The following is a 24,673-nucleotide window of genomic DNA, read 5'->3' as shown; positions in this document are numbered from 1 at the left end:
AAATGGGCCTTTCACGAAAGAGAAGACTTCCAAGTATTTGTAATGAACAAACCAGAGTTCTATAGAAACTCTGAAGTTTACATACAAAAATCTAAGAGAAATAAAAAGTAACAACAATTGCAAAGGATTCAACAAGGATAAACTGCTTACATTTTAATATGGAGAAATGATACATTGCCCCCTCTGAAACTAAACTTCATCAAGACTCTGAGGAAGTCTCTTTAAACAAAATCTGGGAATCCTTCCCCTTCTTGGCTTGATGATCTTTTAAGATCTTTTTAAGATCGCTCTTCTTTTAAGAAGAATGGATAGAGAAAAGGAATGACTGTGGGTTGAAGGCCAGCAAGGAAAAGGAAGATTAGGGGAAATTATCTCATCATTAGAATGTGCAAGTAGATATCTTTTACAGACAAGTTAAGACGGGATAAACTGCTGACTCTTGAACCTTTTCAAAGGAGGGAAGAATACACATACACACACACACACACACACACAATTTGGGTATAAAAATACATTACTCAATAGGGAAAGGTAAGAATGGTAGGGTAGATTAAGGAAGGTATTGGCCTTAAGTAGAACAAACTATTGAGGTGACAAAGAATGAGAATGACAAAGTCTTTCTAAATTGGGTAATAGCTGAAAAAGTTGTGTTACTATTTCTCTGAGGGAATACTATTGGATAATAAGAAATGATAAAGGATATGATTTCAGAAAAGCCTAGGAAGATTTATATGAACTCATGTAGAGTAAAGTGAGTAGAACCAGGAGAACAGTTTCTATAATGATAACAATAGATTGAAAACAAACAAATTTGAAAGAATCTCTGATCAGCTAAATGATCAACCACAGTTCTGGAGGACTAATAATGAACCTTGCTACCCAACCCTGTTAGAGAGATGAAGGGCTCAGTGCAAAAGAAGATATATATATATAGAGAGAGAGAGAGAGAGAGAGTGTGTGTGTGTGTGTGTGTGTGTGTGTGTGTGTGTGTATGTATGTATGTATGTATACACATACATACAAGGCATATACATATATATGAGTATATAAAAAAAGGTTTTGGAGATTTGTTTTACTTGTCTATACAATAGTATAAAAGGGTTTTATTCTTTTTTATTCTCAGTAGGGACAATAGAAGGGAGAAGGTAGGTTTTTGCTGGATGAAAAAAATGAATACCATTTTCTAGCAAAAGAGAATTAAAGAATAAAAAAATTTTTTTACAGGGGAAAACCTTTAGCATCTGGAAACTGAATGATCTGCGTGACCTAAACCAAAATGTCTCATTGTTCTTATTTGGAGAAGTCCACAAAGAACACTGGAAGACTGAACAAGGCACTGTCATAGGACTGCTTAATGCAAACCCCATGAAGCCAAAAGAAGGTTCAGATGAAGTAAGAAAGATTTCTTTATCTAAAGATCTATTCAAGTTAGCCAAATTTTGTCAATAGCATTTGTTTTGGATTAGCACTAAATAATATAATAGCTTCTTTCTTTAGCTCTTCAGATCAGTCCAAGAGTCATCGAATTTATTCATTGATCTAGCATTCCATTTATTTATACTTGGTGATCCTTTACCTATATAGTGGCATTTGATTTTGTAGTTCTTTAAAATTATGTAGGTTTTGGAGAAGCATTAAAATAGTATAGGTTGGGACAGCTACATAGCACAGTGGATAGAACACTGGTTTTGGAGTCAGAAGTTTCTGAGTGCAAGTCCAGCCTTAGACAATTGACACTTAATAGCCATGTGACTGAGCAAATAATTAACCCAATTGCCTCACCAAAAAAAAAAAAAAATCCCTGAATTGACTGGTAATGTTTCTGTGGTTGTTTTTTTTTTAAACCCAAACCAAAAGTTGTTATGGACTTTGTATATATTTTTCAGCATTCTCAACAACTCTTTTAAGAATTCATTTTCTTTATTAAAGCTCATTTAGTGCAGAGCTCATGGGAAAATTTTGGTAATATTGAAAACATTTAATTTGATTCAACACCATGTTGAAGGTTGTGAACATTTTTACTCTTGGATTACGTGGGACTCAAATACTGCAAATGTAGAGAAGTCAACAAAATAGTCTTGATGGAATTGATCTTAATACAGCTCTAAAAATTAAATAGAATTGAACTTCCAACTCAAAGAGGGGGACATCTTCCTCACATATGTACTTCATTTAGTATCAATAGTTAAATTATCAAATGGAAGTTTGACTTCTCAAAGCTCTGTCTAGTGTTTCAATAGAAAATGTGGTTTATAAAGTAAATTTTGTTCCTGGAAAAGCCTTGAAGTTTAAGGAACTAATCCTATAAACCCAATGTCTAGGCACAATATGAATAATAATTGCACCAGCTTCTTCATCGTGATCCAGTGCTGAAAAAGACGTAACTATTGGAAATGAAAAGTTTCATTCCTCATTATTTTGCTCCCTGGCTTTCAGCAGTTAATAATTAGTAATAATTAACCATTTCTTACTATTCCCTATAGCATTTCACTATCTATTCATAATGTAACCTGAATATAAAAAGACTTGTTTAGCAAATTGGGAGAACAGTTCATATCTTATGTACTACTGACTGTAAACTTGGAGAGGCTTTCTAAAATATAGTTATTCCTTTCTTTCCCCATTCTTGCTGATTAAATCCTTTTACTTTTATAATATTTGCTTTTACTTCCTAATTAGGTGTCTCATCTCTACAGGTATGTTTGTCTATCGATCATGCCCAGAAGATTCTAATTATGGGTGAAGCACTTGACTTGGGAACCTGCAAAGCAAAGAAAAAGAATGGAGAACCTTGTACACAGATTGTCAATTTGGTTGGTTTATTGTTTAACAGTGTTAGGATGTGTTGCTAGGAGAGAAAATGTGAATGCCTCAGAGATAATGGCTTGTATCTGTTTTAGGGTTGTCTTTCTTATTATAAACAGGAAAGGTCCATATAAGAGAACTGAGTTTTGTCTGTCGCAAATGGTTTTTGATACCAGTGTGAAAAGTGACACCTCATTACAGAATTTTGTATTTATGGAATATCCTTGTACATAAAAATTCGCTGGTTTCAACCATTCATAGTAACAGTCACAGGAATAGTAGAAAAGCTGCTAGTAACCTAAAAACCTTAAATTTTAGGCAATAGTTTTAGTCTGGCCCTTCCCATTGGATAATCTTAAAACATAAGGAGCATAGGTTACTGATTTCAGGGTTTTTTAAGCCCTCTCCTCCCCATTATTTTTTAATCCATTCTTTGATGAATATTATATACAGCTAGATGACTAAAAGTCAGAAGAACATCAAGGACCTGATATATATCCCCAATGCCTTTAGTTCTAAAATAATCAAGAGATTAGTGTCTTCAGTATTCATCCAAGAAAAGAACTTCCTTTCACTTTGGTTCTCTCATCAATAGGATAACCTTCATTTAAAAGTTAGCATGAATGACTGTTAAAAAAATTCATTGAACACTGATTTCTCTAGATTATGTAGGAAACAATTCTTCTTTGAAAGGAATGTAAAGAGTCCTTGTCATTGTGTTGTTAGTGTGTGGAGTCAGAACTGCATTAATTGAAATAGCTAAAGAAACAATGGTTTAAGCTTCTAAGCATATTCATTTATTCAGCATTGTGTGCCAATTGCATAGATAATTGGAATCAAGCCTTCAGTTTAGACTTCAAATATAGGGGAAGGTGGGTTTTCATTAAAAAGGCCAATTAATTAAAAAAAATAAGGTAACAAGTCAGCAAACAAAATTAGTTTATATAATTCCTAAAATACCTAACTAGAACAAAAGATGTAGAAGCATTACAGGTTGGGAGGGGGAGAGCAAATAGGTGCAATTCCCTGAAGTCAGAAAAAATGGTATCTTAATCTCTATCAAGTGTCTACATTTGATCAAAGGAACAAAGACACAGTAACTGGTTTTCAAATAAGACATAGGGATTGCTTGAGACTATACTTGTAAGAAAACTCCCTGCGTCGTTCTTCAGAACTGATTGGTTTCTGCTGATTTCCAGCTTTGTCACCATCAGCATGACCTAGGAAGGAGGTTCAGCCTCCCAACCATGCAGGACTGGGCTCAAACAGTTCTGGAAGTTTTCTCACCAAAGTAGACCAGATCTGGGGGAACTGAGCTAGTTGCAGAACTGAGCCACAAGATGGGAGTGGAAGTGGTTCACTCAGTTCCCTCCATGATGAAGTGTCCGTGTCCATGGACAGCAACAAGAGACTTTGGGGAAAGCACCAGGCGTGAAGCCAGGACCTGGCCCTCCCGCTAACTGGCTATATGAGAGGCCCTCCGGCCAGTTGTTTTGCTTCTGACCCTCTGCTGCTTCCCTGTGGCTCTGCCCTGCCTACAGCGTGGTGGTGTTTAGAAATAGGAGTCAGGGTATGCCCTGTTCTTCCCCACTAATTCTCCCAAAGCAGGTGGCCCAGTCCATGTATGTCAGAGAAGGCTCTGAGCCCAGACTTTGCTAGCTTCTCTGCATTACTCCGCAGTGCCTCTGTTCTGACAGTGCTGAGGAAAGTGCTTTGTAAACTGTAAAACCTTATATGAAATTAAAGTGGTGTTATTATTTATTTATCTCACTGCCCATAGCGTTCCTTCATGTTATTTTTATTTCTTCTTGCAGAATGATTGTGAGTATTGTCAGTATCATATACAATCTCAGTATAAGAAACTCAGTGCCAAGCGAGCAGATTTGCAGTCTTCCTTCTCTGGAGGTCAAGTGCCGAAGAAATATGCCCGCAAGGGCTCCAGCCTGAAAGAAAGACTATGTCGGGATGGCTTTTACTATGGAGGAGTCTCTTCTGAGTCTTATGCAGCCTCAGTGTAAGATATCCCAGGTTCTCTGCTAACTTGTCATTGTGTTGACAGTGTGTGGAGCTAGAACTACATTAATTGAAATAGTTAAAGAAACAAAGGTTTAAGCTTCCAAGCATATTCATTTATTAAGCATTGTGTGCCAGTCGTATAGCCAGAACCAAGGCTTCTTCAGTTTGCTAGATTGCCCTTCATGACGAATGGGTACTTTGTCTTATAATAACAATATGATATTCCATAATTCAGTTGTGCTTGGGATCATTTTGATAAGTCCTCCGGTAGTAGAGACACTTATAAGTCAGCAGGACCCAGGACATCTGGGTCTCATACCTGAATCTGTTGTACGGTGTGCCAGTCTAGTACTTTACTGGAAGACTGAGGTATATTGTACGTCAGCCCTGTGCTAGGCCCTGGGAGCATAAGGAAAAAAAAATAGCCCTTATTATTTGGAGTTTACAGACTGATGGTGGGATGCAGCATATACCTAGATAGATAAGCCAGTGTGTATACCGAGAAATTTCAGGAGACAGAGTGAATACAACAGTTGGGCCTCTTAGGGAGGCCTTATGTAGGCAATGGTATCTGAGCTTTGGGAAGCTACAAGGTAAAAGGATGAAGCAAAGTGGAACAAGCTTGTGCACAACTGAAAAGAAGGTAGAAGATAAATTGTCCCACAGAGGGAACAGCTCTTAAAACCAAAAGCGTATAAAGAGGAGTAAAATCTCACGTGAAGGCTGCATTGTGGAGCACTTTATGCCAAGCCCAGAGATTTTATGTTTTGTCCTAGACACAAGATAGAACAAGTCCCTGGAGATTCTGAGTAGAGGTACAACGTGGTCCCATCTTTGTTTAGGGATACCATTTTGGCAATTATATGGAGGAAAGATAAGATACTTCCTTTCTTTCTAATAGGATTAAAGGGTTACCAATAGCATAAAAAAATGTCATTGGAATGTTATTAAAATGCATGTCCCAGAAGTAAATATGGACAAGTAGAACAGTTTTGAAAGTAATAGTGAATTTGCTATACATGTTTTACTCTTTTTAAAGTAGACTCAAAAAATTCATGTTTTTTATGCATTTGAAAATGTCCAGTTTTTTAGTAGATGCTTAATACTTTTTTAGTATTTTTTTTTAGTAATTTTTTAAAAAGAAAAAACAGGAAAGATGAGACACTGCAAGTAGCAGCAAATGAAATGGGAGGCTATTAATGACAGCAGCCTCGGTGAGAGCCAATGAGGGCTATGGAGACAATCATTCTTAGCCTAGCTGCTTTAGCTTTTGAGAGGTTCTTCTCAATAGTTTTTCTTTCTCTTTAGCCTGCAGTTTTCTGAACACTCTTCTTAGAGTCAGACTCTTCTGTCTGACTGGGTATAAAAAATTTGGTGGCAGAGAATCTAGATTCAAATTCCAGCTTTGTCACTGGCCTTCCTTGAGCAAATAACTTAGCTAGTCCGGCCTTGATTTCTCATCTGTGACCCCTAATTAGGAATTGCCATGGCAAATTTTCTGAGGCAAATATATTTACTGGCATAGATTTGTAGAGATGTCCCACACTTTTGTCAGACTGATCAGTTAGGCCAAAAGAGAGGGACAGGATCTAGCCTCGGCTTAAGCGTGAGTAAAAGTCTCCAGGAGGAAGCAAGAACGAGAAAGTGGGAGATAGGATTTGGTAGTAGGAAAGATTTGGGGAGATGGTGTCATATAGTATATAGAACAACGAAGGACCACAAGGAAACAAGGCCAGTGGGCCACAGTCCATTGTGTGCGTCTTGAATACACATAGCTGTTTGCTTATTGTCTTCTCCTTGAGAAATAAGCTACTTGAAAGGTCTGTGTTTTTGCCTTTTTTGTTACCCCCTAGTGCTTAGCATAGTGCCTGGCACATAGTAAGTATTTAATAAATAATTGTGGGAGAGTTTAGTAATGTTTTGAAGCTCACTGTTAGAATCACTTGATGACCTACTATTCTAGACTGTTATTTTGTTGCCCAAGTAAATTAACTCACCAGAAATTAAAGAAGAAAATCCTTCGTCTTTTTAAATGCAGTGGACCTTGGAGAATTGTGAATATAGACTTTGAATTTACAGGATGTCTATTACTGTATATCTAGTGGATTGGCATTTTTACTAGGAGCAACACAGCCTTTATTCACAACTTCCAAATGGCCAAGCTTTGTGAGCTTGCAGTGTTTTCATATCTTTGGGTGTTATTTTTCAGTTCATAATCTGTTGGGGTTCAAGGCTGGCATCACAAAATGTCTCAAAAGAATTTGCAGATTTGGACCCATCTCCAAGTCAAGGGGCCAAGTTTATTGTAATTATAATGCCAATTAAAACAGGCTAAGTTCCAAAAGAAGTTAACAAGAACTAGGAGCAAGAAGATAAATTTATAGGGAAAAGTTAGAAAAAACAGATGCTTCATGTCACTGAGGTGTTAATTTTATGGTCTAAAGGTGGAACTGAGGAGTGGACTGGTTCTGACTTTGTGTGTAAGCGCAGTATCCATAGTTCTCTGGGCAGAACTCACGGGGGGAGGGGAGGTGGGGTAGAAGAACCTTCCAGAGGTGAGTTTTTAGGCCTGAAATGTCACTAGGTCAAGTAGTGGACACCCAATTTTGTTCTGATCCTGTGTCAACTTTAAGCACCTCATTAGTCTCAGAAACCCTGTTATCACTTGACTAACAGGCTGTTACCTGACAGCCAGCAATATTTGTGACCTTAGCATCCTGGTCACAGCCTAGTATCCTAGGCAAGATAGCCTAAGGAAAGAAATACATCATTTCCAACTACATCATTCCCCAAACTAGGTGGTCTTAGGATTATTGCTACATCCCTTCCAAAGGGTTGTACCATATCATCTCTTGATGTCGTGGCCCATGTCTAGGGCCCCCAAAGGACATCTAGTACAACTGTCTCATTTGACAGATGAGGAAACTGAACCTCTAGTGAAGAATGAAGTCCAGGGTTTTCAGTTTTTTTCTTTTTTTGAGACATAAGGGGTTAAATGACTTGATGTGGTTCATACAGCTAGTAAGGTCTGATTCTGGATTTGAATTCAGGCCAATATTTCAGTCTTAAAGGAATTCAAGAGCTTGAGATTTTGTGGGACAACTTTGTACAGTGGGAAAATACGTTGTTTTTGGATATAGGGTTTGAATCTTATTCCTATCATCTTACAGTTGTGACTTTGTCCAAGTCCCCCAGCTTCTGTGTTAGAGAAGGGATCTGGACTAGATGGCTCTCTATTGCAGTCGTTTGGTTTCCACATCCTATATCCTGGTGACCCTAAGATTTTTATGTCAGCTCTAATGAAGGTAAGATAGCTGTCTTAAGTGAATGTGTAGGAAATAGGGGAATAATTAGAGCTTGTTACCAAATGATTCAGAAGATCCTCGGCCACATTCCCTGACTTCCTTTTGGACTGCTCTTGTCATTAACAGTGCATCTGCCACTGCTCCTAAGAAGACTATTCAGACCACTCTGAGCAACTTGGTTTTAAGAGGCACAGATGCAATTGTCCAAGAAACACGACAGAAATTAGGTACTTTTCCCCTCTTCTCCCATTTCTAAAAGGACTTTCTTTTCTAGTCTGAATTCATTTAGTAATTGGAATTCGTGGTAGATACCATGTCCTCATTCAAGTTCTAGAAGCCACATACTGCCTATATAAACAGTATGGTCTAATCTCATGTTCAGAGTTACTAAATCTCTTTGGGTCTGTATCTTTTACAGTGGTATCTATAATGCTGGACACATGGCAACTACCATATATTATCTTAATATAATCAGTTATCTCTTTATAGGTGCTGGCAAAAAGTCATCAGTACCTGGCATAGAAGTTGGGGCTTAGTAAATATAAATTAATATAAATATAAATAGTAAATGAATGGACTCATGCAGAGCCTATGCAAAATTTTGCCTGTCTAATCCTAATTGAATAGTTGGACTTGAGAGTCTTTCTCTTAATGTTCCTCCTTCCTTATTCAGACCTGAATTATGTGTGCCAAGTTAAAAGGAAAAGTAATGAACTTATAGCTTCAAATCAACTTCAGGTTCTAAACTTTATCAGGATTTTTTTTTTTTTTTGTATCCTTCAGGTCTTCCACAGAAGAATATTTCATGTTCTGAGGAATTTAAGCAGTTAATGGATTTACCTACAGTTGGAGCAAGAAACCTAAAAAAACATTTGGCCAAATCCAAATCACCAGGTACCTTAATCAACAATATTATTAAATTTATTAAATATTTACTATGTGCCCGACTGGAGATTTAAATACAGAGAATGAAAAGACACATACTCACAATGAGCTTAGATTTTAATAGGGAAGATAATAAGCATGTGTAAAAATATAATATATATTTATATATATAAATATAAATTTAAATATAAATATTTAATATAAAGTTAATAAGTACAAATACATACAAAATAGGTAAAATACAAAGTAGGTAAATTACTTACAAAGTAAGTATAAGATAGTTCACAAAGAAGAGCCCTAGAGCTTCATGTAAAAGATGTTGCCTAAATGACATCTTAAAGAGAGAAGGACTCTTAAGCAGAGGTAAGGAGGAAGTATATTCCAAACATGGGGATGAATGATGCAAAGGCCCAAAAATATAAGATGGAGTGTTTAGTGAATAGAAGGGAGAGATCAGTTTTCCAGGATCTTTTGATGAGAAATAGCATTAGTGGATATGTGGCATGAAAGAGAGATTGATACCAAGATTGAATATCTGAGATGCCATTGGAAGGCTGTTGGTGCTCTGAATAGAAATGGGGAAATCTGGAAGAGAGGAAGGTTAAGGGGGAAAGTTATGACTTCAATTTTAGACATAGTGAGTTTAATGTGAATAGAGTACTAGATCTAGAGTCAAGAACTGAGTTCAAATGTTGCTTCAGACACTTAATAGCTATGTAACCTTGGGCATCCTTAATTGTGAGATGAGGGTGATAATAGCACCTCCTCCTCAGGGTTGTTGTGAAGGACAAATGAGACAATATTTATAGCGCAATTAGCTCTAGAACAGTACCTGGTTCATAATATATAAATATTGTTAACTATTACCATCACTGTTACCACTATTATTTTTTAGCATATTTCTAGGACATTGCATTTGAAATGTCCAATAGGTAATGTTTTAGGGCTAAGGCTGGGGCATGAGATGGAGCTAGATATAAATCTGGTAGAAATGTAGGTGGAGAAAGGGATCAGAGGGGAGAGATGTTTTAAGGGACATCAGTTTTTCTTCTTTAGTATATTTTAAGATGAACATTTGGAAGGAACTTAATTGAGGATTTATATTTTAGGAGTTCTGGGAAACCCTTGTCCTCCTATTCAATCCATCCCTGCATCGGCTTTACTGAAACAACAGAAACAACAAATGTTGGAAATGAGGAAAAAGAGAACAGAGGAAATCCAGAAACGGTAATAACAGTAATTACTGTTCTACATTCACTTAACATATCTCATTAATTTTTAGGTTGGCTCAATGAAGTTTAGCTGTTTGAGATCGAATTGTCAATGTATTGCTTTTTAGACTTAAGTTATTAAAGTCTAAATGACCATTCCTGTGCCCTGAAGTGAAACAATGTAGGATACATTAATTGTTAATTTAACAACTTCATTTTGTAGATGAAAAAGATTGAGGGAAGAGAAAATCATTGTTGTTCTTCTCTCCTAAAGACCTCCTATTTCTCCATATATATTTTCTCTTCCTGATAGAGAGAGAGAGCAGAGGGAGTTGTAATACAAGGAAAGTTATGGGATTTACCCAGCATGTCCATAATAGGGTTGAAATCCATATTTCTTGATTTCCAAGTCTAATGTACAGGCATTACATTATCTGTAAAGGCAGTTGGTGTTTTTTTGTTTGTTTGTTTGTTTGTTTTAACCACCTTAGTTATTGTAGCCCAGTTGGCTCTGTTCTCTCCTTTCCAGCCCACAGATCATACTCCTTAGCCAAAAAAAAAAAAAGGCTCGAAAAGTTCTGCTTTCCCAATGTCATCTATCAAGGCCATATCTTGAATTAGTTGTAAAATGTAATGTTATCTCTTTTGTGTTATATTTTTATTTGTTTTGCAAAGTAATTCCCAAATTTGGTTCCAGTGCACTAGGGAATGTTGCTAGACACAGATATATGGCACTTCTGTTCTAGAGAACACCAACTGGTGCCATTCTAGCACCAAATCTGTGAAACTATGACTTTTAAAATAAAAAAATGCAAATTGTGTGAAATATGTGCATCTTAATTCCATGAAAAAAAATTATCTCGATTGGATTAAGAATTTAAATACTTTGGAATAAAAGATGAAGTTAGGGTAATTTCTGTGTGCTTGTTTGAAGTTACCCTACAGAGGAAAATGCTTTGATATCAGCTTATTTTTATCTGACCTAAGTATTACTTTTTACACAGCCTTGTGCATGCTTATTTTGTTCTTGCATGTTTCTTTAAAGGTTTCTTGAAAGTACAGCTGGAGTCAAAAGACCAGCTTCATTTTCATCTTCAGAGACTTCCACTTTGCAGTCTCCGAGGCCAGGGGCAGAATTCCCGAAAGTGAAAAGATCCTTCAGTCCACAGACCCCCAAGCTTGGACGAGGATTTTCAGAAGGAGATGATATTCTCTTCTTTGACGACTCTCCCCCACCGGGACCAAAGTTGAGCGCTTTAGCAGAAACGAAGAAGGTAATGGCTGCCCAGCCTCATAGAGCTTATATTGTAAGAACCTTAATACTGCACCATGACTGAATAACCAGGTATTGTTGGTGATTAGATCTGAAGTAACTTGGAAGAAGGGTCAATGTTTTTCCTGCACCTCATGGTCACAAAACATATTCCTCCCCATTACCTTGTTTGATCCTTCCAATGAATGTCTCTGTGAAAGCTGATACCAATTCCATGATCCCTGTTTACAGATCAAATGAAGGAAACTTTGAGATTAGATGGCTTGTCTATTAAGAATGTTTAACTGAAGCAAGGGTTTGCTGCTTTTGAGTGTATTTCTTAATTTGATTAACATTTTAAGAGATTTAAATTTCATCCTTTATTATGATCAAGTTCTATATGAATAGAAAGAAGTCAGTTTTTAAGATACTTTGCAATCATTCTTATTTGTTATTTTGTAATCAGGTTGGAGGATTAATGACACACAAGAGTAAAAGGCCGAAGATCCACAGGACTGCAGAATGAGGGGGATACTTGAGACCTTCTAATCCAATTCCCCTATTTATGAAAAATTGTCGATCCATTTTATTTTGACCCAAAAAACAATACCAACAAACTTAAGCAACAAGCCCTCTCCTAACCACCACCCCACACACACATAAGAAAGAGGTGTAGTTTAATGGTCATAGTGTGGAAAGATGAAAGCAAGTGAGGGTAGATAGTGGGAAATGACACAGAAGGATTGCACAGTCTGTAAAAATAGTCCCAGAGCAACTAAAGTTCAGAAATGAACTGAGGTTGGTGAGGAAAGCTAAGGATAACAAAAATGGGAGGGATTTTTTGGTTGTTGTTTTATTGGAGGAAAAATTAAACAGGAGTCATGTGGCTGCATTTCATGATGGATGGTGTAATTTAATAGGTGGTGTTAGGAAGGCAGAACTTTTCGATCCCTGTTTTTTTCTCTGTGAAGAAGTATGATCTGTGGGCTCAAAGGAGAATGACAAAACCAATTAGTAGGCTGCTAAACGTTAAGATAATTAAGGAGGTTTAAAAAAAAAAAAGCTGCCTACTCAAGTCAGCTGGCCCAAATGAATTTTGAAAGACAGCCCACAGCCTGGCACAATTGATTTGAATGGGGGATTTTTCTTCCTTTTTTAAAGACAATATTTTGTCCCAGAGATTATTTTTACTTAATCTACACGAAGGCAGCCCTATTTTCACAGGATCCCTTTCTGTTAAGGTCAGCATTTCCCCCCCTCCCATTTGTCAACTCTTTCCCTAATTTTGGAATTTTACTTAACTTGCTGATTCAGTTTTCTTCTGGTACTTTAATTCTTTCCCCTTTTACTCTCTTTTTAAAATTGTTTCCTTTTCATTTATGTGCATAAATCCAAATCTGTCTTTCTTTTCTTCCCCCCAAGTTCTTTTGTGTGAAAGTGTTTCTCTGGTTTTTTGATGCTTTTTTCTTTAAAAAGTTTTCTTTATCTTATTTTCTTCAGTAATCTTTTTCTGTTCATTCTAATTTTTTATTATTTGATTCATGGTCTTGATACCTATTTATTCCTTCTTTAATCTCTGTGTTTGTCATGGAATTAAAGTTTCTAAACTACCAAGTCTAAATTATTCTTTTAACCAATTTCTATGTTAATGTTATTGTAGATCTTGTTCCCTCTTCCCTTTTCCTGTTATGCCTCGCTCCCCAAAAAAAACACAAAAGAGGAATTATATATCAGAGGTAGAATAGTTATGACTGCCTCCATAAAACACAAAAGCATCAATTTCTAAAGAAAGTAGTGAGAATAGAGAGGCATTGCCCTATGGTAGAAATGTCCCTCTGTCTCAGATTGTTCACTCTAATTCTACCCTCATTTGTATATAATCTCTCTGGATCCATGCCCTTGCCCCTTTCCGAATGCCATCTGCTTCCAGTAATTCTGACTTCCCTTCTTCTAAGACTTCTATGCTGTTGTTCATGAAGGAACAACAGTCACAGAGGTAGTAAAGTAGTCTTCTTGTGTACCCAATTGAGACTCCTGATACCATCCCGTCTCTTATAACAAAATATATCTCTCTCCCCCCTCCCCACTAATATGGTAGTATTGTTCAGAGGAATTCTTTCCCATTGCTAAATCAAGATCTCTTTTGTTTCAACTTATTTCAATTCTTCCCTTTTCTCCTATAGTATCTGTTATTGCTGAGAGACTACAGGAATTATTTTTCTTCTATTGTTTACCTTGTACCTACTTAGGGAACATCAATATTCTCTATCTTCTGCCTCCCTATTCCCTTTTATGTACCTTCCCATTCTTCAGTTTTTCTCACAAAATATATTGATTTATCTATTGGGGAGGTAGACAGATTTAATTCATCATGTTTCAGTCCTGTTCTTCCACTGTCACTTCTTTTCCTTAAATTCTGCTTCAACCTTTATTTCCTTATGTATTTTGAGAAAGAACTATCTGGTCTCTCCATGTTTTTCATTTAGATTTTATGTATTTATTTTCCTCAATAGTATTTTATTTTTTCAAATGTATGTATAGATAGTTTCAGCATTCACTTTTGCAAGATTTCAAATTTTTTCTCCCTCCCTCTTTTACTTTCACCCTCCCCAAAACAGCAAGAAATCTGATATAAGTTAAGCCTGTATAATCCTCTTAAACATATTTCCATATTTGTCATGTTGTACAAGAAAAATCATAACAAAAGGGAAAAAAACACTTTGTTTTTGTTTTCAAATCCTTAAATATTTCCTTTTTTCTTCTTTAATAGTCTCTAAAACTGGCAAAATTTATTGTTATTTGTTTTTTCTTAGGTAGTTGTGTTTATTACCTTATAGTTATGTTATTTAAGGTATTTACAAGTCATATAATCTGTCTATATCACTATTTCTTTCTTCTTTTTGTAAGAATGTTTCTGACACATCTTTTTCATGGATTCTTTGGCTTAGATTTGTAGACGGTAGTGTCTTTTTAGGTTTTTTCTTGACTCTTTTGCTTTTCCAAGTATATTAATCTATTCCATTTTCTGTCTTGTAGTTTATGCATTAGAATTTTTTAATTGTTTTCTTTTTTTTCTGGTTATACATGTGCATTAATTTTTTAAATACACATTTTTTTTTATTAATCATGTTGGGAGAGAAATCAGAATAAAAGTGAAAAGCCATAAGAGAAAAAACAAAAAAGAAGAAAAAGAAAAAAATGTGAACATGACATGTGTTGATTTACATTCATTCTCCATAGTTCTCTCTTTGGATGCAGACAGCATTTTCTATCCAAAGTTTATTGTATCACTGAACCAGAGAGAAAGATCATTGTTGATCAATTCTGTGTACACTGTATTCCTGGTTCTACTTGATTTGCTCAGCATTAGTTCATGTAAATATTTCCAGGCCTTTCTAAAATCAGCTTGTTCATAATTTTTTATAGAAAAATACTATTTCATTACTTTCATAACATAACTTATTCAGCCATTCACTGGTTGTTGGACATCTACTTATTTTCTAATTCTTTGCCACCACAAAAAGAGCATGCATTAGAATTTGTTATTAGATTTTCCATTTCTTTGTATTTGAAGATCTTCCTCTTGGCCATTTCCTGAATTTGTTTCTTGTCATTGAAATAATCACATATAACCTCTCTGTATCTTGGAGTTTGAAGTGTAAAGTCTTTTTTTGGAGGTGTTCTATGGATTGTGTTTTGTATTGTTTACTCAGAAGTTTTGGACTTTTTTCTTATCTTTCTTGTTCTATGATATTAAAGTTTTTGATTTGTCGTGTCTTTTTGCAGATTTTTGATCCTTAAATTGTTGCTATGTATCATATCTTCACGATCAATGTTTTGTTTGTATAGGAATAATAGGTTCTCTTAACATTATTGCTTTTTGTCCCTTTTCTTTCTGTTTATCCTTAAGAATATTTATATTTTGCATTATAAAAATCCAACTTAATTTTATCAAGAATGGGTCATATCAGAGTAGTCTCCAATCTTTCACTGAGTGATTAACTGGGAGATCATAGACATGTTGTAAATACTGTTTACCTAGCTTTTTAGTAGAGCATTTGATAAAAATCTCCCATGTTATTCTTGTGGGGAAAAAGACTGAAAGATATGGGCTAGAAAATAGAATAATTGGGTAAATTTGGAACTGGTTGAATGGCTAGATCTCAAGAGAAATCATTTATGTTTTGATATTTTCTTAAGACTTTTACTGAAAAATTTCTAACTATATCTTTAGCTTTGTAATATTTAACATTTTAGCAATGATTTAGTTAAAGATATATAGCACACTCACTTTTACAGATGATGTAGATGATGGAGGAATTGCTAATATGTCAGATTATAAAGTTAGAATCCAAAAATAACTTGCTTTGTAGGATTAAAATAATGGTTCAAAGTTACTTATATGAAAATGAATAGGAACTAATATAAAGTTTCAAAATTGTTCAGATCACCTTCATAAGATAAGGTAAAGAATGAATCTAAACAGTTCACCTTTATAAGATCTAGGAGTCCAGTGGATTGTAAATTCGACATAAATTGATAGTGTGATATAGCAGCCAGAAATCCTGATCATGGACATTACCATAGGTTGTGGTCCTTCTGCCATGAATCATGTTTGCACGGCCTCTGTTGGGATATCAATGGCAGGTAGATATCCAGGGCTTTGAGGGATTACTTTACCAATTGTGGTGTTGAGAGGAGAGATGCCATTTGCATTTGGCATGCTTCACAGGTACCCCCACACATGTTTGCACACACAGGTACACCAAGTATTCCTCATGGGGGCTTTTTTTTTTTTGACTGGTGTTACAGTTGCTGTACCCAACCCAGGTCTTAAATTCAACCTGAAGTGATCCAGGTAAGAGCTGATGCATATCACATTTAATCTCTAATTCAGCAGGTTGTCCAAAGCAGGACAGCACAACAAATTGGAGTGTGACTTTAGGAATTAATTAAGATCCATGGCTCAATGTCCTAAACAGAAATTTGGATGAGGCACTATTTATTGCATATTTATTATTACTGAATCCTTCTCCTTCCTATCCTTTTCGTAGTTACAAATTTGATTTTCCTAAAGCATATATGTCCATCTAAGAATTTCAAGTTATTTCTTTCCTCTAGCTCAGAAAGAAACTCTTGTTTTCCATATAAACCTCTTTTCAGAATAGCTCTAACCTGTCTTCTCAGTCTGGTATATTTCTCTCCATGCAGTCTCTTTTCTAGCCAGATTGTCCTACTTTATGTTTCCCCATACCAATCTCATCTCCCCTTTCTCAGTAAAAAATTTTTTTGTTTAAAATTTTTCATTTAAAAATTTTTTTATTGATGTCTTTTATTTTTGCATCACTTACATTCGCCAATATATCACTCCTTCTCCATGCCTTTTATACAAGGTTATTCTCTCCTTCCCCTCCACCCTCATCTTGGAATATTCTCTTTTAAAACCTCTAACTCCCTTTAAGGTTTAGCTCAAATACAACTTCACACAAGATGCCTTTCCTGATCTCCATAATTGTTAGTGCTCCCTCATTCCCTCCCATGAATTTATTTTGTAGTATCTATTTATCTGTTTACATGTACCCCAGTACAATGAAGGAAACAGGACGGTAGAATGGAAGCTCTTTGAGATCAAAAACTGTTTTCTTTTGCTTTTGTTATCTCCTAGTGCTTGGGAGAGTGCTTTATATATGGCAGATGTTTAACTACATATTTGTTGACTTGAGTTGTAAACCCTATTGCAGAGCCCACACCTGGCTATACATTTTCAGTGTTGTTGAGTGAAAACCACACCTGACTGGTTATCAGGATCCTTGACTTCAGCCTCAGTTCCTTTATTTGTAAAATGAAGGTGTTGCAAACAGATGTTCTCTTAAGAGCCCTCCTAGTTGTGATATTTTATAATTCTAAGTAACCAATGCATTTCACTGTAGCAGGGCTAGAATGTTAGCCAAATTCTAAGATTAAAACTAGTAGGGATAAATGTGCAGTTGTATACTTCAGTTTTTAAAAAATCAGTTTCAGGGACCTGTATGTGCCAAAATGTTTGTGGCAGCCCTGTTTGTAGTGGCTAGAAGCTGGAAAATGAAAGGATGTCCATCAATTGGAGAATGGCTGGGTAAATTGTGGTATATGAATATTATGGAATATTATTGTTCTGTAAGGAACGACCAGCAGGATGAATACAGAGAGGACTGGCGAGACTTACATGAACTGATGCTGAGTGAAATGAGCAGAACCAGGAGATCATTATATACCTCAACAATGATACTGTTTGAGGATGTATTCTGAGGGAAGTGGACCTCTTTGATAAAGAGAGCCTTAATTGATCAAAGATGGACAGAAGCAGCTACACCCAGAGAAAGAACACTGGAAATGACTATAAACTGCTTGCATTTATGTTTTTCCTCCCGGGTTATTTATACCTTCTGAATCCAATTCTCCCTGTGCAACAAGAAAACTGTTTGGTTCTGCACACATATATTGTATCTAGGATATACTGCAATCCATTCAACATGTAAAGGACTCTTGCCATCTGGGGGAAGGGGTAAAGGAAGGGAGGGGAAAAATCGGAACAGACGTGAATGCAAGGGATAATGCTGTAAAAATTACCCTGGCATGCGTTCTATCAATAAAAAATTATTAAAAGAAAAAAAAAAAAAGAAACCACCAACAGGATGATTTCAAAGAGGCCTGAAGAGACTTACATGAACTGATGCTAAGTGAAATGAGCATAACCAGGAGATCATTACACATGGCAACAACAAGACAATATGATGATCATGGCTCTCTTCAACAATGAGATGATTCAAACCAGTTTCAATTGTTCAGTGATGAAGAAAGCCATATACAAACAGAGAGAGGACTGTGCGAACTGAGTGTGGACTACAACATAACATTTTCACACTTTCTGTTGATGTTTGCTTGCATTTTATTTTCCTTCTCAGGTTTTTTCTTTTTAAATCTGATTTTTCTTGTGCAGCAAGATAACTGTACAAAAATGTATACATATATTGAATTTAACATATATTTTAACATAAAAAAAAATCAGTTTCAGAAGTACAAGATTGGGAGAAATGAGTAAACTATAGGTCATCTGAAAGATATGGGGACTTTAAAAGTTTGCAAGTTCAATGGGAGTGACAGCCTGGAAAGCCAGTGCCAGCTGAAGTGACAGAGAAGCATAGTGTCTGAGGCTAAGAGAGTTGTACTATAACTGGGATTTCATAAAATGTAGTAGGTTCTTCCATACTAAAGATCTTAAAAAAAAAAAAAAGGCTGGATATTTGTTACCGTGTTGTATTAAAATGATTCTTGTCCATTTACAAGTTGAGCCAGATGGGATCTTTTCTACTTCTGAAACTTGGGATTCATTAGGTATTCTGCATCCTAACCCATGGATAATCTGAGGCAAGGGAAAGTTGGATGGAAGTGGAGGAGTGGGTGTTGACTAATTCTCTCATCAGTTTCAACTATTGAATAAATAGTTGATTAGTCCTTGAACTTAGGTCAAAAACTGTTTTGTTTATTTAGGGAAACCTACATTGGGCAAAACAGGTTACCAAATCAGAAAAACAATTAGGGAGAAGTGAGTTGTGAAGGGGAAACATTTTTCCTGTTTTAATTCTAAAATGGACTGAGAGGGTAGCAGTGGGCAAGAATTGGGAAAGATTAATAAAGCTCTCAACTAACCAGAATCTTCATTCATTGTTTGTAGAGTGTTTTTTTTTTTTTTTTACCTCTGCTTTTAGGAGAAAGATACAAATCACAAGAAAACAAATTCAAATTAGGAACTTAACTTATACTTAACAAAACTAATATAAGTAAATAAGAATTCTAGTGTTGGGAGGAGAGGGTTAGTACATATACTGTATTTCCTAGAGAAGGAGAAATTCTTAACCTGGAATCTGTGGGTTGTTTTCTTTATTTTTGACATCTATTTCAGTATAATTGGTTTCCTTTGTAAATCTGTATATTTTATTTTGTGTGTTTAAAAAAATTCCATGGGCTTCATTAGACCAACCAAAAGGGATCTAATGAAGCCTATGAAATGTTTTTAAATGGGCAACCAAAGGGAGTCCATGGCAGAAAGGAAATTAAGAATCTTCATTTTAAGGTTGTATCTGTGGTTTCCTGTGACATTCAAAATAATGACCTTGAATGCTACAAAATAGATCTGCAGTTATCAAAGAAGCATTCTTTTTGGTTCAAATGTACTTAGAAATGTAGAAAAATGAATACAAGCATTTTAGAATGATTTTTCAAATAAAATTTGAAACAAAAAGGTCTCTTTTAAATAGAATAGATTGATCAAGAAATTATTATCTACTCCCAGAAGTCATCAACATTTACTCCTTCCTAAAATGACAATGTAGAGAGGCATAATCTGCTTCTTAGTGGAATTTTTTTTGTTTGTTTTGGTTCTTTACTCTCTCCCCTTTTTCTAGTTAACAGCTATTGCCAAATTGAGAGCCAAAGGTCAGGTCCTTACTAAAGCAGATCCAAACTGTATTAAACGGAAGCAGTGTGACCTTCAGAGTGTCTTGGAGATATCAGAGCGTGTGGAGAAAAGCACCTCATCATCACCAGGTAGAGTAAATAGAAACTGAAGAGAGGGGGAAAAAAGTGGGCCAAAAGAAATAAATGCTTTTCTAAAGAAGAATGGTTCTGAAAATTTTCCTCATTTGATCCATTAGCAGCCACCCCTGCTCTCTTGTGTAACAAAACTAGTCCAAAGTTCTAGTACATTTTTAACTGGAATTTCCCCTTAAACTTTTTTTTTCTGTAAAAAAAACCTGAACTGGATTTGTCCTATTATTATACTGATGTATTTTTCTGTCTAAGTTTTTATAAACTAGCCATGATATGTATTATATGTTTTCAAAATTAATCTCAGAGATAGATGCTCCCTATGACTCCCTTTCTGCCAAAATTCTAATCTGAGCTATGTTGTTTAACAGGAACCTTGTAGAATGTAACAGGAGCATTAGCTTTTAGGACAGTTATGTGGGGCAAGAGAGATTTCCCCAGAGTCATAGAATTAGTCCTGGAAAAGCCATCAGAGGCCATTTACTACAACACCGGAGACAAAGGTCAAGAAAAGCTGCCTCAGTGACTTCCCTGAGGTCATGGGCAGAAGTGACAGAGTAAGGGAAGGAGTAATATTTGAAGCCAGCTCCCTCTGATTCTCAACTTACTGTGCTCTTTCCACAGGGACCACACCTTCCTATTCCTTACCAATAACATTCCATCTCCCATCTTGGTAGTTTCACTTAGACTGTTTTCCTTGCTTAGACAACATTCCCTTCTCGCCTCCCTAGATTTTTTTTCTGAGCTTAGCTCTTTCTTCTACATTAGATCTTTCCTGATTTCCCCTAGTTTTTAGACCCTCCCTTCCAAAAATTATCTTGTATTTTATACATTTTTTATCTACTTGATAATACTCAAGGAAAGTATTATCCTTAATACTTAAGGCTAGAGACTATTATTTTTGTCTTTGTTATCTTCAGTGCCTATTACCTGCTGGCTTTTATTACATTGCTTGTTGAGGGTCTTTAAATTGTAACTGGTATTTTGTGTTATATTAATGTTTCATTAATCTTCTTAACTTATTAATTTGCCTTTCTATAGCCTTTATGGCATTTTCTTCACTCAGACAACTTTGTACGATCAGGTGTGAAAAGAATTATGGATGGAGAAACAAAAATTTAGGGAAGGGAGGTGACATGTCCATTATCAAGTAGTTTTGGGGAAGTAAAGTCAGGATCAGATCCACATTCTGATTGGTTCTGATTGCTACAGTCCCATCTGTTTTCTCGCTCAGATTTGCCCTTAATAACAGAATGTTTTGGTGTGATTATGTAATGGTTTATATAATGTGCCAAGGTTTATAGAATGCTTCCCTCACAACTATCCTGGGAAGTAAAGAGTACATTATTGTCCCATTTTACAAATGAGAAGATTGATGCTTTTAAAGTGGTTAGTGACTCCTGCAGGAAGTGCATTAGGCAGTGGATGGAGCTTTCAGAGAAGTGAGGCAGGTATGGAAGGATGAGGAAGAAACAGATACAAATGTCACTGCAACCCTGAACACTTACAGAGATGCTTTCCTTTCTGCTGTAGCTGAGGATGACCCAGAACCTGCCCAAAAGAGACGTCGAGAGCAGTTGGCCTACCTGGAGTCTGAGGAGTTCCAGAAAATTCTCAGAGCTAGATCCAAGCACACTGAGGTGCTGAAGGAGGTAACAGCCCAACACCAAATGTTGACTCTCCCAGAGCCCCGGGACTACGGCATGCCTTTGCTCACCTTCCCTAGTGGGAATTGATGGGATATTGGCTTTTAGAATATTTAATTTACTACTGGCTTCCTGATACCACCTAGTTTCTAGTGTGGAATTAACAAGGCAACCCGTTAAACAGAACAATGACCATCAGTTCAATGCAACCTCTTTCTTCAATGACAGTGCAAGCTCATGAAGAGAAGAGGCTGAGAGAAATAGCCTTTAGGCTTCAATTAGCACATACTCAACTACTGTCATTCTCCATGTAAGATAATTTTATAACAATCAACAAGTTCCCTGGATTTTATATTGGATGACAGGTTACAAAGAGATCTTGACAGGCTAAATCACTGCACTAAATCTAATATAATGAAACAGGATTTTTGTATCCTACAAGATGATAAGAGACAGTGGTTATAATTTAGCAACTAAAAGGCTTTATGTGGTTTTGGGATACATTAAGAGAGATAAATCTTTGAGGAATAAGGAGGAGATGGCCCTCTTGCCATATTCTGCCCTAGTCAGACTATCTATGGAACACTTTCCCAATGTCGTGGTTAAGACACTGATAAGCAAAAGAGGGCAACCAGTGTGGTGAGGGACCTCAAATGAGAGGATCGGTTTAAGAAACTGGGAATATTTAATCTGGAGAAAGAAGATGCAGGAGAGATTTAACAGCTGTTTTCTGCTCCTGAGGCAGTATGCTATTCATGGAGGCCCAACATACTTTTGAGCATTAAATCCCCTACAGGTAAGACCTGTTGTATGTTTCCCATCTCCTTTTATAGACTATCCTGATGGAAGAGTTCTTTAGTGGAACTACCTTTACCCCATGAATTGACATTTCTATCCTTCTTCTCCACTGCTTCAAACCATTTGCCATCTCCTTCTCTGTTCCTCTCCTGGATATTGTATTGTTTAGTATTGATTGGATTAGTATATACCACCCATTCCCTTTTATTCTCTTTCCATTTATGCTTCCTCCCTTTTTGAAGTTTATTCCCTCTCCCCACCAAAAAAAAAATGAATAATATGAATACAATGTTGTGAGGTTTAGATAAGTTATGTTGTTTCATCTATGAGGGCATTTTTCAACGGGATTGTCAATGTTGTCTTGATGTTCAGAACATTTTCAGAGGACCTATAGTACATCCTCGGTTGTTCTTACTTTTGTCAAAATTTGACTCTCTTTCTACTCTACTCTTCCAGGCCGAGGCAGACTTACAGGAACGCTATTTTGAACCACTGGTGAAAAAAGAACAAATGGAAGAAAAAATGAAAAGTATTAGGGAAGTGAAATGCCGAGTGGTAACATGCAAAACGGTGAGTGAAGAAAGTTTCCTGGGGACACAGTTTAGTGACTAGTGTTAGACAGTCCCTGAAATGTGGAGTCTCAACAGAATTCTTTTGGGTGTGTCTAGTTTCATTGGTCTTGAAAGTAAAACCCTGAAAGACTAAGAATTCTGTTTTGCAGTCAGTTTTTTGCTTTTTTCTTAATAATTTACAATAAGGGTAAAAAAATTTACAAATTTGAAAGAAATAAAATTCATCATTTCATTTCACCTTATATGAACTCTTTTGCTATTATGCAATGGTGGCGCATTCCAGGACAATTTGGCATTTTTTAAGTCCAAACTTAATTCATTTAATATTAGTGGTTCCCAAAGACTTTCAAAGGGGAAAATTTGTCACCCTGCCCCCAATACTTTCTAATACCTTTTATCTTAACTGTATTGCTCTGGTAGTTATACCCTCTGTGGTTAAAATTGAGTAACTTGCTAAGTGTTTACATAATAGGAACAGGTTTTCAAAATTATAAATAACTACATGAAAATGTGCTCTAGATCACTAAAGTAAGAAAAGTATAAATTTAAATGACTGAGGTTTCATCTCAATATTGACACAAATGAAAAAGACTGAAACAGTCATTGTTCTAGGAGAGTGTGAAACAGCCCCACTGATGCATCATTAGTAGAACTGTGAAGTAGTCCAACTATTCTGCTTAGCAAAAGAATGAAACTACCTATACCCTTTGACTCCATGATTACTTTGTAATTAACAAGTTAGTCAGGGAAAAATAATAGTCTATTATTAGCAAAAAATTGGACATGGTAGATGTCCATTTATTTAGTGGGCTGAAAGTTCATTAGTCAAATGGCTAGTTGTCAGAGACCATCTCATCCAACTTGAATCTGAATTAAGAATCTTTTAAACCACTGTTTCCTAGGATAGAGCAAATTGTTAATAAGCTGTAACTTATATCAGGCCTGAATTTGCCTTTCTGTAGCTAAAATCTGGGACCAAGCACAACAAATTTCAGAATTCTTTTTATATGACAGTTGTAAAGATAAATTGCATTAATATATATAAAATGATTTGCAAATCTTAAAGCATTCTCTAGATACAGATATGTAGCTTTATATGCTGCTACTATATTATATGTATTTTATATGTATACTTATATGAATATGTATGACATTTTATATATATATAAAAAAATCTTATTTATATATATATATAAACATACTTTACTATATATGGTAGGGTATGTAGCTATTACCATACTCTGCGTTTGTGTGCGTAGTTGTTATTGTTTTAAAGCCCTTGGTTTAAACACTGTCATGTTGATTTTGTGTAGTGCAAGTATACCCACTTCAAGCTCTTGGAGGCTTGTGTCAGTGAGAATCATGATTACCATTGGCATGATGGTGTGAAGCGGTTTTTCAAGTGCCCCTGTGGAAACAGAAGCATATCTCTTGACAGGCTACCTCAGAAGCACTGCAGGTAGGAAGGTTGCCTGGGTCCTTATTTTATACCTTAACACCATTGTGGTTCTAATATTACATAGATAACAGTCAGGATCCAGGAAGATCCTGACAGGCTAGAATATGATGAAATTTAATAGGAATAACTATTTAAAAT

The 24,673-nt window shown here is 35.9% G+C and overlaps 1 protein-coding gene across 1 annotated transcript in view; it reads left to right on the top strand.

Annotated features, from left to right (window-relative positions):
• MCM10 (minichromosome maintenance 10 replication initiation factor) overlaps positions 1-24,673 on the top strand; it is a 42,486-nt gene that overhangs the window by 16,852 nt on the left and 961 nt on the right. Inside the window, exons 7-18 of the mRNA XM_051962419.1 lie at positions 384-386; positions 1,225-1,392; positions 2,697-2,813; positions 4,620-4,819; positions 8,253-8,353; positions 8,910-9,020; positions 10,121-10,238; positions 11,268-11,496; positions 19,919-20,060; positions 21,594-21,712; positions 22,961-23,074; positions 24,390-24,535. Coding sequence (XP_051818379.1) covers positions 384-386; positions 1,225-1,392; positions 2,697-2,813; positions 4,620-4,819; positions 8,253-8,353; positions 8,910-9,020; positions 10,121-10,238; positions 11,268-11,496; positions 19,919-20,060; positions 21,594-21,712; positions 22,961-23,074; positions 24,390-24,535 — 1,568 coding nt within the window. The remainder of the gene's footprint in view (positions 1-383; positions 387-1,224; positions 1,393-2,696; positions 2,814-4,619; positions 4,820-8,252; positions 8,354-8,909; positions 9,021-10,120; positions 10,239-11,267; positions 11,497-19,918; positions 20,061-21,593; positions 21,713-22,960; positions 23,075-24,389; positions 24,536-24,673) is intronic.

Source organism: Antechinus flavipes, chromosome 5 (assembly GCF_016432865.1).
Source record: "Antechinus flavipes isolate AdamAnt ecotype Samford, QLD, Australia chromosome 5, AdamAnt_v2, whole genome shotgun sequence".
NCBI lineage: Eukaryota > Metazoa > Chordata > Mammalia > Dasyuromorphia > Dasyuridae > Antechinus > Antechinus flavipes.
Note: the sequence above shows the minus strand (reverse complement) of the source record. Positions and strands in the feature narration are given on the sequence as shown.